The sequence below is a fragment of the Protopterus annectens genome, chromosome 1.part0 (genome assembly GCF_019279795.1).
Source record: "Protopterus annectens isolate FY-2018-M chromosome 1.part0, PAN1.0, whole genome shotgun sequence".
NCBI classification, from domain to species: Eukaryota; Metazoa; Chordata; order Ceratodontiformes; family Protopteridae; genus Protopterus; species Protopterus annectens.
Genome location: NC_056725.1, coordinates 535,792,340 through 535,807,664, shown reverse-complemented (window position 1 = coordinate 535,807,664; position 15,325 = coordinate 535,792,340). Strand labels below are relative to the sequence as shown.

Below are 15,325 nucleotides of genomic sequence, written 5' to 3'. Positions count from 1 at the left end.
AGCTCCCCAGTTTGACAAGGAAGAAATACTTTACAACTCCCTCAAATTAAACCCTAACAAATCAATCAACATTATAGGGTGCTATTTCCCACCAGGCCAAAATATACCTCTCCTTGAAAACCTACAAGACTGGGCCAATCTCTTCCTACCCCAAGAAACTATCATCCTCGGGGACTTTAACATCAATTGGCTATCCTGCAACAGCAAACACCCAGCCCTCCCCCTAAATCTCCATGGTTTCTCTCAGCTATTACAAACCCCCAATAGGATCAATAAAAACCCCAATAACCACACCATTCTTGACTGGATCTTAGTTAACAAAGCCCCCCCACACCTACCTAGCAGGCTGTTTACCTGACTCCCTCAGTGATCATTCCCCAACCTTCCTACTAAAAAAATCACATTAATGATTGCAAACCCATTACCCACAGACTTATTCGCAACAAAGCTAATTTTAACCCCAAATCTTTCACCTCCTCCCTCCAGAAAGTAAACTGGTCACCTCTAAAGTACCTCAACCTAGATGAAGCAGTCCATTTCTTTAACAGTACCTTTCTCAACATCCTTAACTCCCGTGCCCCCCTGGGAACCACCACAATCAGAACTCTAAGCTCCCCCTGGCTACAAAAAACCACCAGGGGCCTTATGAAAACCAGGGATAAAACATGGAAACGCTGGCACATAACTAAAAACCCCTCAGATAGGCAACTCTTCCTTGAACTACTTAAAAGTCAGAAAGCAAGTAAAAGCAGACAAAACCCTTTTCTATCAGACATCCCTAAACTCCTCCCAAAACAACACCAAGGAATTCTGGTCCACAATTAACTTTATACTCTTCCCAGGAAAAGTAAGCACCCCCCTACCAACCACCCCTCTCTCCATCAGTAGTATTGCTGATTCCTTCAATAAACACTTCACAGAATCCGTTCTATCCCTAACAAAAAAACACTTCCCTACACTTATTCCCCCCTCACCCAACCCAAAACCATCCCTCCCTACCTTCTTTCTCTCCACAGTACCCATCTCCTACATAAAAAGACTCCTGACAAAACTAAAACCCACAAAACTAGCATCCGACTACCTGCCCACAGAATACCTAGAGATAGCAGCTGATGTCCTAGCTTATCCTATTTCCATATTAATAAACTGCTCCATATCTGAATCCTATGTACCCACGCTATGGAAAATATCACACATCATTCCCCTCCACAAAGGTGGCCCCTCCTCTGACCTTTCCAGCTACTGCCCCATTGCCATTCTCTCCCCCTTCTCCAAGATACTCAAAAAATGCATCAACTCACAGGTTTCCAAATTCCTCCTTAACAATAACCTCCTCTCCAATACTCAGCATGGTTTCAGACCACACCACGACAACTGCTCTCCTCTCCTTCACCAACACTATCCTCCATCACAAAAACAATGGCCTCCTCTCCTCTGCTGTATTTCTGGATCTATCTAAAGCCTTTGACATTGTTTCACACAGTCTACTACTCTCTGCTCTATCCAACCTCTCTTTCTCCACACCAGCCACAAACTGGTTCCACATCTATCAACAAGGCCACCAGCAATCATTCATCTGGGACAACAAGCTATCCCCTCGCCTCCCTGTTACTCTCCGGGTTCCCCCCAAGGCTCGATCCTTGGCCACCTACTTTTCTCCCTTTTCATCAACAACTTGCGCACTGCCACCAAACATGCCTCCCTCATACAGTATGCAGATGATTCCACCCTCATCTGCTCAGCTCCAACTCTAACAGAACTCCAACAGATCACCAAAGAATCTTTCTCTTCAGTTGAAAGCTGGCTATCTAATGCCCAGCTTCTTCTCAAGCCAAATAAAACCAAACTCATCTTCCACTGGTGCCTCCTACCACAGCCACCACTATGTCTTCCTTAGAAACCTTGACTGGCTTGAGCTCCTACAACTCCTACACCTAACTCAACTCACTTTTGCTCATAAACTAGTAAACCACCCTCTACGAATCCCATCGCTCCATACAATGATCAGACCCTACCACTCTTCTAGACCACTACGCTCCTGCAACAAAAATCTACTCCAGGTCACCAAAGCCAAACACTCAGCAGGTGAAGCACTTTTTTCCTGTGCTATATCCAAGCTCTGGAACAACCTTCCCACTATCGTAACTACCCTTCCTTCCTGCAGTCTTTTTAAGACTGCACTTAAATCTCACATAATTTCTCACTGGCTTTGTCCTTGTCCAAACCCTGACTAATAACCCCCTCTCAACCCTTCTCTTCTTTCCCAGATTTAGAGTATCCTCTCTAGCACTATAAAACTGAACTGAAGATTACTCACTGCTTGTAAATCTTTCCAGGATTTTATCATTTAGTGTATTATTATTGTTATCTAGTTACTGTCTAGAAAATTTGTAGCTCTGTGTTTTACTTCTTATTTCTCGATGTTTGCAATTACAGCTTACTACTCAATTGTACCGACTTTGCTCCTGTATTACTCCATGTCATGATCACTTCTACTGTATCCATACCTTTATTGTTATTGTTTTCCCACCTACCATTGCATTCTGTGGAGCTTTTCACCCCGGGCCTCGGCTGAAAAGGACATGTGTCCAGTTGGAATCTCCCGTTAAACAATTGTAAATAAATAAATAATAAGTTATTATTACTGGAATTTTCACACACTTTTCCATTATGTATTCTCTTCTATCATTTTTATTTTACTCGATTTCATTAACTATTAAATTCATAATTAAAACAAACAATATACTACTCATTAGACATCCTTATCTAACTCCATTATTCATTTCCATTTCTTGGCTTAACTATCCATTATTTAGTATTCTCGCTCTGTTGATTTTATAAACAGTCATGCATATTCTTTTATTTTATTTTTTTACTAATATTGTAACTACCCATAGCTTTCTATAACACTTCAAGATCTATTGTACCAAAAGCTTTATTTAAAATCTCTTACCATTAATTTTACTTCCTGTCCTTTCATAACAAAATCTACAACTTCCTATATAATCATTAAAAGTTCTCGACATCCTCTACCTTTAATACCAAATACACTTTCTTCTAATATATTTGCATTTTATTTTCCATCCTCTTCTGTATAATATCCATAAATATATTATAATCAGTATTAATACTACTGGCATCCTTATTTATTTCTTCTTTATTCCCCTTTTTCCATGACAAAAAAATTAAAATTCCACTACAAATGTCTTTATACTTAAAACCCTCTTCCATGCATTCAAAGTTTTTACAAAATAAACGTTTCCATTTCATAACTGATTCCATCCGAATCTGCTAAAGAATCTATATTAACTTGCTTAATTATTTTATGTAATTCATCTATTATTATCTTGTTTTCCAATTCTTTATTCATTAACTCTGTGATTTTTTTTTAACTAGCCAATGTTTTTGGGAATTTTCTACTTACCTTTTTTATACACCTCTTCAACGTATTCCACCACTGTTTCCATACTTTGTGTTTGATTTTTCTTATTTTCACCATTTTTATTCCTCATTTGTCTTTACACAATTCTAGCCTTTTACTGTTTTTCCTAAATATGCTGATACCTCTTCTTTTGCTTGTAATAGATAATTTCTTTAAATAATAAACTTTTGATTCGTTCTTTATCATATATTACTTCTTTTTCATAGAATTCCATTTTCTTATATTCTAAATTTTCAAAAACTTTACCATATATAACCACATATTCCTCTCCCTCTTTCTTTATTTCATTTACCTCCCACATTAAATCACTTTCTTTATACTTTTTCTTAAATACTATCCACCACTCAGTCCAATTTTTGTAGCATGGTATCACTGTTAAATGTTCTTTCCATAACTGTGTCATTATTTCTTTCCCATTGCCTTCTATATTCCATTCTTTTTCATTTATTCTTTTTATTGTTTTTCTTATCTTAATGAATTCTTTGTTTTCTTTTAATTATATCCATATTGCTAGATGATTTGAAATTCCTATTGTTACTACTACTACTTCTATTATTTTATCCCTTCTAATTTTATAAAATAGTCAATCTCTGTTTTGAATATATTTCTTTCCATAAAATTAATTTTCCACATTTCATTAATTCCTTCATTATTTGTGTATCTTTTCCATTTTTCTTCTCTTAAGTCACAATTAAAACCGCCTGTTATTATTATGTTCACTATAACAATCTTATATTTGCTGAAATACTTTCTCTTTCTTTAACCATTACATAAGCATAAACTATTATTCTATACATTTGTTCCTGCCATCTAATATTCAGGACAGTCAATCTACCCATTATAACTAAACATTTGTCCAATATCTTAATTGTTCTCCTGCATAACACTGAAATTCTGGAACAATGTTCATTTCCCAAATTCCATATTATATGCCCATTCCATAGGTTTTCTGCCTACAAACTTTCTTCTTTTGTTATAAACCTTATATCTTCTAATACAATTATGTCTATATCACATTTTTGACAACACTGTGTTAATCCTAATTTCCTTGTTATATTTATGAGACTATTTACATTTATTGATAATACTCGTTATGTTTTCTTTTATTTTTTTAATTTGTCAAATACTGTTTATTTTTCCTTCGCTTTCTTTCTTCTATTCCCTTTCTTTTACATTTATACTCTAAAACTTTTTTCTATCTTTAACTTTTTTTACCTATAGATGTTTTCTTTTTAGCTACAGTCCAATGTGTATCATCTTCATCACTAAATTCTGAATGTACTTCTACACCTCTAACTGGTTCTTTGTCACTAACTTTCTTCTCTTTTGTCAATTTTATTTCTTCTTTTTGCTTTATCTTATTTTCTTTTCCTACCTCTTTACTTTCTTCAGTTTTATTTTCATTTTATTTTTCTCTTTCTGATCAATCCATTGTTAAATGTCCTCTTCATTTACATTTGTAACATTCCAACTTATAATTTTTGTCTTATGTCCCATCTTTTCACAAATGTAATACCTACTTTTTCACAATTACTCACAAAATACCCCTCTTTTCCACATAAATAGCATGCTATTTGCCTCCAGTACTTTACCCAACATTGGTTCCCTTCAACATTTATAACACTTGGTATATGTATAATCTTATCATTTTCCATTTTCAAAACGGCATTCCTGTTCCATTTTCAGGTCCATACACCTCTATCCTTATAAACATTTACAATGTCCAGCACTTCTTTACAAATGTCATTCAAATATCTTTTTAAAGTCTATTTCACTTCAAAATTATATATGTATCTTTTTCTTCATCTCTCTAAATGCAGTTTTTAAAACATGCTCATTCCATGGATTTTCATTTTTCTTTTTTTTTCAAATTTACTAATAAAGTTCTCCATACCTTGCAAACTGTCAAATATAAAATCACAAAACATCTCTCTGTTTGTAAGAATAAATGCCCTTACCTCTTGAACTGTAATGCCCAAAGGTAAAACAACATTGTTTTGTAGCTGTTAAGTGCAACTTTAAGATTATTTTGCAACTTTGCAGCTTTATCACCAATTTTCTTTTATTTATGTTCTCTGGTTCTTTTATCTTCTCTCTCAATGCACTGGACACTATATCAGCATAAGTTTTCTTCTTTTTATCTTCTTCTACAACTTCTGCTACCTCTTCTGCCTTTATTTTATCCATTACATCTCCCCACAATACTTCACTGCCGTTCTTGGGTACACTTTGAAGGGCTGTAATGACATACTCCTTGGCTTCACCTTTTGATTCTGCAAATATATTTTGCTAGTACAAAACATCCAAATCCACCAACACACTAGCTCCTTAGCTGGCTTTCACCTCTACTCCATCATTTCTGGTCTCCATGATGCGCAATGTCCTACCAGCTGCTACCGTGCTAGGACCAAGACAAGCACTCATAATTGCTGGAGACACTCACTGCGATTACCGTAGTGAGTAGGGGAAGTACCCTAGCCAAATTTCCCCTAGTACTACAAATATCACTTTAGGTTTCCCTTGAAAAGAGGCTACCAGCCTAGTGGGATTAACCCACTCAACAAAGGACAAATAACATAAAAAAATGATCTCTGATGTTTTTCTTGGCTCACTTCTAAGACCTATCTTATTTTTATTGTTTATCCTTGCCTTCAAGACCTTTATAAAATGAATATGACTCTAAATGTTGATAATTTCTTTTTAAGCAACTCATCCAATTATTTTACTACATTAAAAACAATATTGTGGATGATTTTAAGTATGTTTTTTTTCAAACATAGACGCATATTAAACACAAACACAATCAACACAAAATATTTGGCATTCAGATCCCCCCTAAAAGACTATGCAACAACCACCCATTATGCATTACTAACTTCAGCACCATACCCACTGAGCATGTTTACATGCATAAATATGGACATGTTTTCTTGATTCCTAACAATTAATGCACATAATTCTTCTTCAAAGTTCTCCCTCATTGTAAGTTATCATATAGGATTACTTATCTCCTTTTACATTGCCAAAAACATTCTTAAACAGGAAATAAATAAATACCTAAGGTAAGTAACCAAGGTAAAAAAACAGTTTTACCAGAGAGTTTTCCAGTACAAAAAAAAATATCTAGAATTTCTTTTGACTATAACAGAGAAATAGGTAGTTCAAAACTGCCTTATCTATAAGAGTCTACGCTTCTTTGTAAAACAGACTAGTATTTGGTAATGCCTTGGCCTTCTCAGAACTCCACAACTAGCCATGGACATACTTCTGAACAAACGGAACAGCAGAACCAACAGAATACAAGAGAGTACCACACCTTTTTAGCATAAAATTCTTAAGGAACTATATTAGCTATCACCCAATATCAGGAAAATTTGACCAGTGTATTCCCATATTGTCAAGGCATTTCCTACGTCGGTCTGTAATAATGTTTTCAAACCCAAGAAAAAGCAGCCTTGGGCAATCATGAGAAATTAATAGGGAAACAGAATGTAAAAGTGTAAGAACACTAAACACTGGCAATGTAGCAAATGATTTCAGATTTGGTTGTCAAGTTCTTATTGCTCTTCCTTCACATTACCTTCCCTTTTGTCAAAAGAGGAAAAATGTTGTCTCCTAAAAGAAGAAACGCAAAATGCATACTCTAATTCATAACTTTCAAATTTGATTATACATAGTTTCCTATGCCACTTTGGACAAACTGTATTTTCCTTCTGGTTCAGATACTTTTTTTTATTTAAACTATGCCAAATTCAGCTTCCAAATTCAGATGTGATATGTTTCATGCTCTACAGCTGTATACTGCATTAATGGTTTAACACAAGAGAAAAGAAATCTGTAGGTGGGTAAGTATCCATGCATGCTGTTTACCATACAGTAGGTAGCTTTAAGCATCAGTCAACTGTGCATTTACTATAAGCCTAAGTTCAATGAAGGATCCCAAATCAGAGCATCTTATGTTTGTTATAAGTCTCTTAAAACACTTTTAAGCACTAATTCATATTGCATTAATTCATTGTCTAATACTTACTTTATCCTTTTCAGGACTACAGAAAACCAAAGCCTGTTCTGGTAAGCAATAAGCACAAGACAGAGAACCAGAATTAGATAGGATGCCAATCCATCACAAGATACACACATACACTCATCATACCTATGGGAAAATTATAGGATTGTCAATTAACCCCAACTGGAATTGTATTTAATTATTTCCAGTATTGGTATGGTTATCGCTAATAAGTGATTCATAAGGTCGAGACTTCCGAGATGGCTGCACATTGAGTAACAGCTTAATTTCAGCTCTCCCAGGGTGAATACAGAAACTCAGAGAAGAGAGCCAATGAACTCATTTTGGGGGTAAATTTCAGTAAATCGTTAGCAGGTGCACTGGATGCCAGCAAAAATTAAATTAAAAGAACCTGAAAGAAAATCAACCATAAAAGGTGAGGGAAAAAACACTGACTGGAAAGAATTCTGCAGCTGTTCAGCAAAAAGCAGGGAAAGCTCCAGCTTTGGTGCAAAACATGACTTCCAGTAACCTAGAGGAAAAAATAAATTAAATGAACTCACAGCTGATTAAAATAAACACAATACTGATGGAGTATATCAACTCAAATAACAAAAGGCTGGATAAAATGGAAGACGCTTTAAAAAGATATTCAGACGAGGTGATAAAACTGTAAAAAAACAGAGACTGAAATGAAGAAAAGGCTGGCTGAATATGAGACTGTTCAAGAAGAGATGCTTCAAAAAATAATAGAATTAGAGGACAGAGCACACAGGGAAAAGCTGAGATTTTCTGCTGTACCAGAGAACATGGAAGGAACAGACTGTTAATTTTATGAAAACACAAATAAACTGGACTGGTATTCCACAGCAGGAGTTGTTAACTGAAAGTCTGTATGTTCCAAACCTGGCCATGAGAAAGCAGCCTAGACCTTTAATAGTAAATATGCAATCCTACCAGCAGAAGAAGTTGATTCTGACAAAACCATGGCAGAAGGACAAGGTACTAAAAGTGGTAGACAGTAGAGTGTGGAAAATTATTACTTACTGTACACCAGACAGAAGAGGAGCAAATGTATTCCACTAATCAGGGAATGTTGAGAAGCTGGCGTGTTTAAATGGAAAATGCCTAAGAGGCAGAAAAAAGCACAAGAGTTGACTATAAGAACCCTACATTGGAAAGGAAACAAAGACTGGATTTGAGAGATGGAGATAAACAGGAATAAAACCAGTGACTCGGAAATTGGCAAATAAATGTGGGATTATAAAGCATTACTTATATTTGTGAAACATGACAGAACAAGAAAACCTGGAAATATTGGACGTTTTTAACTTTGTTAAACTTGTATGGGGCTCTAAAGCATATGCCCTATTCATGTTATTAAACGTTTGGAGGAATACTTAGAACAGGGAAAGAGGGCGGAAAGAGTTAACTTTAAGTACAACAAACTTTTGTTCTTAAGGTTAATATCTGTATAGAGCATGATTTCTGCATGTTATAAAGTTTTCTCAGTTATTTTCAAGTGTAATAGGAATACTAAAGTAAATGTGTGCCCCTGTTTTTTTCCCTTCTTTTCTCTTTCTCTTTGATCAGTTTTAAGAAATGTAGGCACTGAGATGTAAAAAAAAGGAAGGAAAGCCTTTTCAAGAGTATGATACAAGAAAGAAATTATGTGCTTTTTCTCATACTTGCACAGGGGAAATGACTGGATTAAGGTTTTGGCTTTATCTAGTAACAAGCTTCAAGAGAAAGCAAATAAATAAAAAAAGTACATTGAATATAATAAGGTTCTCCTCTTGCAAATGGACAAATAAATAAGCACTTGTAGAAGCAACTCTGTATCTGGTTCTCATGTGTCCATGAAGACAATCTGATAAAGAGCAATAAAAATAGAAAACATCTTTCTTTTAATGACTTTCTTTCAATGGCTAGGAGATGATGTTTCCTGAAAGCATTCAAGTTTTTTTTTTTCATTTAGGGACCGCAATAAAGATAGGATAAAAACCAGACAGCACTTAGAAGGATAGGCTGTACCATGCATCTTAGCATGAATAAACTTCCCTTTAGGTTAACTCAGAGTGTGGCTGTCAGTTTGGGGCAATTGTTCCTATTAGGAATGTAAAACTTAAATATTTGAAGATGTCATTAGTTGTGTGTGTTAATAAGTTTTTGAGGTGTATTTGTTTTTTTTTTTTTTGTTTTGTTTTGTTTTTTGAGGGCTTTCAATAAAACAAGACGTTTTGTAAGATATGACATTGGGTCAAAAGGATATGACAAGAAACAACTGTATAAAGGGTCAACCTGCCAAACATTAGTATGTGTGCATGTAACACATAAGATGGAACTAGACACTAAACAAAAGAAGCTGTTACAAATAAAATGTGGGAATAATAACTTTTTAACATAATGGCCCTTTCAATATTGTTAATGGTGTCAGAGATGTATACAAAAAAGAAAAAGTAGTGAACTATTAAAAAATATATTGAGTGCAAACAACTATGCTACAGGAAACACATTTGGAAAGAAATGAACATGTGAATTTGATAAAGAAATGTTTTCAGGACAGTTACTCAGCGGAATACCTGGGAAAAAGGAAAAGAAGAGTACTTATATTAATTGCAAGAGGAGCTCCAATACTCATAGAAGAGAATAAAAACTAATAATGGTAGATATGTAGTATTAAGGGGCTACTGGCAAGGCAGGAGGATTACACTTGCATGTATTTATATCCCACCTAAACCTGGAAAAAATAATCAGTTTTCAGCAGGGAATATTACTTACAGGTGGGGACTGAAATTTGATTTGCAGCAGGGAAGATGTGTCTGAAGACCCAGAAGGGAAAATAAAAAAAAGGAGGGTAGATGTTTGAAGAAATTTATGAAAATATTTGGCATGGAAGATGTGATTTCAGTAGTAGGAGTTCAGAATGAATTTACATATTATTCCCCAAGACATAAATGGGCTATGCTAAACAGAACTTAAATTTCACAGGAACATGTGCATTTAATTGAAGGTTTTGATACGCGTCTAATAACTATTTCAGATCACGCACCAATAATAACTAAAATAAAAGCTCAGGGTGTGTTGCCCCTCCTCTGGGCCAGTGATCAAGGAGCCTCAATCCTCACCACTGACACTGGTGGGGAATGTTAAACTTGAAAAAAAATAAACACATGCAGTATTTTCAGATGCAGCTCTCTGCACCATGTACAGTTTCCCTTAAGAGCACACAGGGAATGCACACTCCAGTTCTGGAGCTGGGCTTTCTCTCCAGGCCTCAAATAAGACTCCTCAATGACACAGCTATAGAGTTGGGTCTTTAGCCAGGTGTTCCAAGCCAAGTCCTCCACCACCCTCTCTGCACAATCAGTGCTCTCAGTGACCCCATTCAAAGTAGCTGACACACACATTCTCTTTGAGATTTGATTTTCACACACACAATCACACACACCTGGGAAAGGCTGTCACAGCTTACCCGCTTTGCCACCTTCACCCAGACTATAATGTAGATACACTGCCACTAGAACACTCAAAGACAGCTACTCTAAGGGGTACCCAATTACTCTCAGTAAAATTAATACATATAAAAATGGTAATGTTTGACCAAGCAGCAAGACTTTTAGGAACATGGATCCACAGTCCCACTAAATAAATGCAATTACTCTTAAATATTAAATATTTTCTAAAAGACCAGCCATAGTGAATGGTATAGATATATTTAATAATAAATAATAAAATAGAAAACATGAAAATACTGAATATCTACTTACAATAAACACCAGAGTTTCATTTCACAGGAAATATAAAAATAACACAGGTGGAAAGACTAAGACACAGAAAAACATCATTTAGCTGATCTCACTGTATTTTGCAACTGACTGAAGAATTACTGCTCCCTAGTTACTTACTAAAGCAAGGCAAGACAAAGGTGGATAAGTGTCTTTGTTGTCAGGTCCAAGACAGAGTGCATCTATCACACTTCCCACTAGTATTCAAATACAATTTCAGTGCTGACTACAGAATAACATCACATCTGGTCACCTGACTCTGTGGTTCCCACACTACCCCCTCACTAGCAACTGAGCCAGGATTTGGCACTGATGTGTCACAATAAACACACAGAATTCTTTGCTAAGGCGTAATACAGCATCTGGAAACTATAAAACAATTCCAACACTTCCACCCGTCCTGTAGAAAGGTTTCTCACAGACATTGTGTCTCTGGCCATATTCAGACCCGTGAGATAAATCTTTATGGCCTAAACCAAGTCATTTAATTTCAGTCTAGTTTTCTTAAGGTTAGCTGGTCTGAGCTTAACCTCTTCCCTTCCGTCATTCTCTGTTAAAATATATATACATTTAATCAGTTATAACAATACAGTCTGATATACATGTATAACTCTTTTCTGTCCAGCAGGACCCACTGCTGATACATTTTTAACACAAGCAACTTTACAAATACATTTTAACACAAGAGTCTGTACAAATCAGTTTGATATTCAAATGACATATCATTCTTTACAAAACCCCAGCTAGCTAGGCTGGCATATGTTACATATGCACTGCCCTACTCCCCCTAGCGCAGCTGGCATACAATTAAACTGCAGTTTAAAAACAGGGTGGAAGTAAAAGAGAGATGGTTAAGAAGAAACAAGAATTACTTAGAGAGACTGACAAATTAAACTATTGCAGAACAGGAGGAATCTCACATTTTAAGAACAGAAGCAATTGCAGAATGCTAAGCAGAAAATAAAGGATTACCTTGATAATACGCATGAATTTTAAAAGATTGTTGTTAAGCAATTGTTTTTGATAATAATGCCAGAGCACAAAAAAATATTTTAGTGCAACAACTCTGGCAACAGAAAGTAGAAAGGTTTGTTGCCAAGCTTAGGGAGCCTATAACAAGAACGATAACAAGAAATGCTGTACAGGTATTAGAAATATGTCAGACATGTTTAACTAATGTTTTTGCAGGTGGGTAAGCCTCCTGCAACACCCTATATCCTCCTGCTAATTATATATACCAATTATTTTACCCCACTACAACATACGCTCATACAAAAGCCACCAGCAAAGTCACAACTGATAAGAACTTTCACTCATATGAGCATTTACTTTTTTTACATCACTAAAAAGTGCTCACTCATATGAGTGGTCACTCTTAATTACAGCCATATAGATAGTCTATGTATATATATATATATATATATATATATATATATATATATATATATATATATATATACACACACACACACACACATACATATATATATATATATATATATATATATATATATATATGTTAGACCAAATGATGTGCTCTACAATTGTGCACTCTCTTCCACTATAATATGAAGTTAAGATGTTTTTGTTATACTATTATTTAGAAGGTTGCTTGCAATATTGTCATTCCGTCTTCTCTTGCCTTCTGCTTAGAATGTTGGTTGTAATATTTCATTCTGTTTTGTCTACCTGGGACGGGTTGTGGCTGAACAGGGTCACTGCCTTTACAAATCCACCTAACCCGTTAAATAACTACAGATGCTTAAGAACGGTAGAGTAACTGGACATAGGTGAACATGTAACACGTGTTTTCAAAGATTTCAAAGCACACAAAATTTATTAAACATATTTAATCAGAAATGATATGATTATTCAGCTCAAATTATATAAACGCTTTCAGTTTAAATGTTAGTATTACAAAACTAGCTGTATACGAATGGGCGATCCCTTTATATTGCCTATAAATGTGCATGCATTGAGTGACTGAGTGAATGAATCCTGTAGTGGACCGTACAGAATTCGTTCTCTGCTTTGCTGAATGCTTAGATATCTCCTGCTCCCCCGTGACCTCACCAGTGATAAGTATCTCAAAATGAATGAATGCAATAAAATGAAATTTAAAGTTTGTTCAGGAAGCTGCAACACTACTCCACAGCTCTGTTTCTTAACCTCAGAAACAGGAACACATCCAGCAATAATCAGGGACGCTTTAAAATATTAGTACTAACCTGAGAAGAGGACAGAATAATAGAATGGTAATTAAAAGTACATTTTTGATGTAAAATAAGTCTATAAGTAATTATTGTCATTATTTACTCACTATAAACCACCACATTTTTCCACAAATTATATTTTTACGAGGGACAAAGCAAAATTTAAGCTAAAATCAGGGATAGATGAGCAGTATGCTGCCCCCAAATGACAACTAGAGCAGCAGTTTACATTAGTACCTTATGCCAGTGCTGTGCTCGTGCTTCCTCAAAGTTTTGATTGTCGTCCGAACTGTGATGTGGCTTGTGCATTGGGAGCAACTGTACCACTCTCTCCCGCTCATAAAGAGTTGTCGGAACTTTGGTTTGAGGGTTGATAGGTGTTTTGAGACAAGAGGTGAACAGTACGGAATCTCTGTGAGAGATGTCCATTGTTACTGTTTGGTTGGAACAGTAATCACAACTACTTAGAGAATCTCAGTTACTAACAGCTCAGCGGGCTAGTTACCGCTACTACGGGGTCTCCATAGGGACAAGCATACAGACTCCAAATTACACGCCCATCCACTGCTGAGTTATTTACTCACGCCTTATAATTAATTATGTGCTATCCGTGTACAAATAAAAGGTAGTTTGTCTTAGGAGCTGAAATGTAACTTGTTTATTTCAGGCTAACTTAATTTACAAAATAGCAAATAAACGTTGTAGGAAACTGGCAAATAGACCATGGAGTGTTTTTAAATTATTTATATTCTAAAACCAATCTTTATTCATACATCTCAACCTCTTAGCTCAAGAAATCTGGACAAAGCCAAACATAACGGGAGGTCAACGGCTCAAAAACAAGGACAAAATTTAAATATTACTAGAATAAACCTAAAAAGTCGCTAGAATAAAACGTTTTACATTAGCACGCATTTTTTGAAGGATATGACTTTTTGAAACTCAAATGTGTGTTATTATTTAGTGACTTCGGTCGTCAGTACTTTGCTAGAAAACCAGAAATTGTATGAGGAACAGAACAGACCAAAAATATGAAGCAAAAATCTGGACATTCTGTGAAGATCTGGACAGTTGAGAGGCATTATTCTGTTTTATACCCAAGTCCAATTGTTTGCTGCCCTGCGGTGTTAGTAACGACGCATCCAGCGTACAAATTATTTGCGATTTTGTTTGTATTCGCTGAAAGCAATGGTGAAACTGAGACCTGTGGCAAACCTAATGACTGAAACAGACCATAGCCATAAATCATATAATTTCATTTAATGGCGGAAGATTTTCTATACTTTACATTAGTTACGCTGCATATACCTCTGAAGTTCTGAACCTCTTAGTGCAAAAAATCTGGACAAAGTCTGACAGAATGTTGGGACAAAGTCGCAAAAATAGGGACTGATTTAAAATACTACTCTTATAAACGTAGAAAGTTGCTGGAATAACAGGACTTGTCTTGGCATGCATTTTTCTGAAGGCTATGAAGTCTGAAAAACAACTGGGCTTTGTATTAGAACATTACCCCACCGCGATTTTCGCGCAGGAATGGGCATGTCCTATATGACTGACAGGGCTGAGTGACAAGCCATGCAGATTATACAGCGAGATGGTGACTATCCATTGTGAATATTCATTCTCTGGCCGGTTATAAACGCAGGCTTCACGCTTTTTTATGTTATCTATAATTAGAGTTACTACAGCTTTTAGTACACCATATGTAAAACAGAGGTTAAATAAAGTTATCATCATTTTCTACACCATCGATCGTTGAAAGCACAGTGCTTTAAGCACCGCATGTCCTGGGCGTCTGATTTGCTTTGTCACTTTGTACTTAACCACATACTGTGTTGTAGGGTAAGAAGTGGGTCAGAAGGGCAGTATGTAG

The 15,325-nt window shown here is 35.7% G+C and overlaps 1 protein-coding gene across 1 annotated transcript in view; it reads right to left on the bottom strand.

Annotated features, from left to right (window-relative positions):
• FAM161A (FAM161 centrosomal protein A) overlaps window positions 1–13,954 on the bottom strand; it is a 683,959-nt gene extending 670,005 nt beyond the window's left edge. The window contains exon 1 of the mRNA XM_044061183.1: window positions 13,687–13,954. Within this exon, the coding sequence (XP_043917118.1) occupies window positions 13,687–13,878 (192 nt within the window). The 5' untranslated portion in view covers window positions 13,879–13,954. The remainder of the gene's footprint in view (window positions 1–13,686) is intronic.
• Window positions 13,955–15,325: the final 1,371 nt, after the last annotated feature.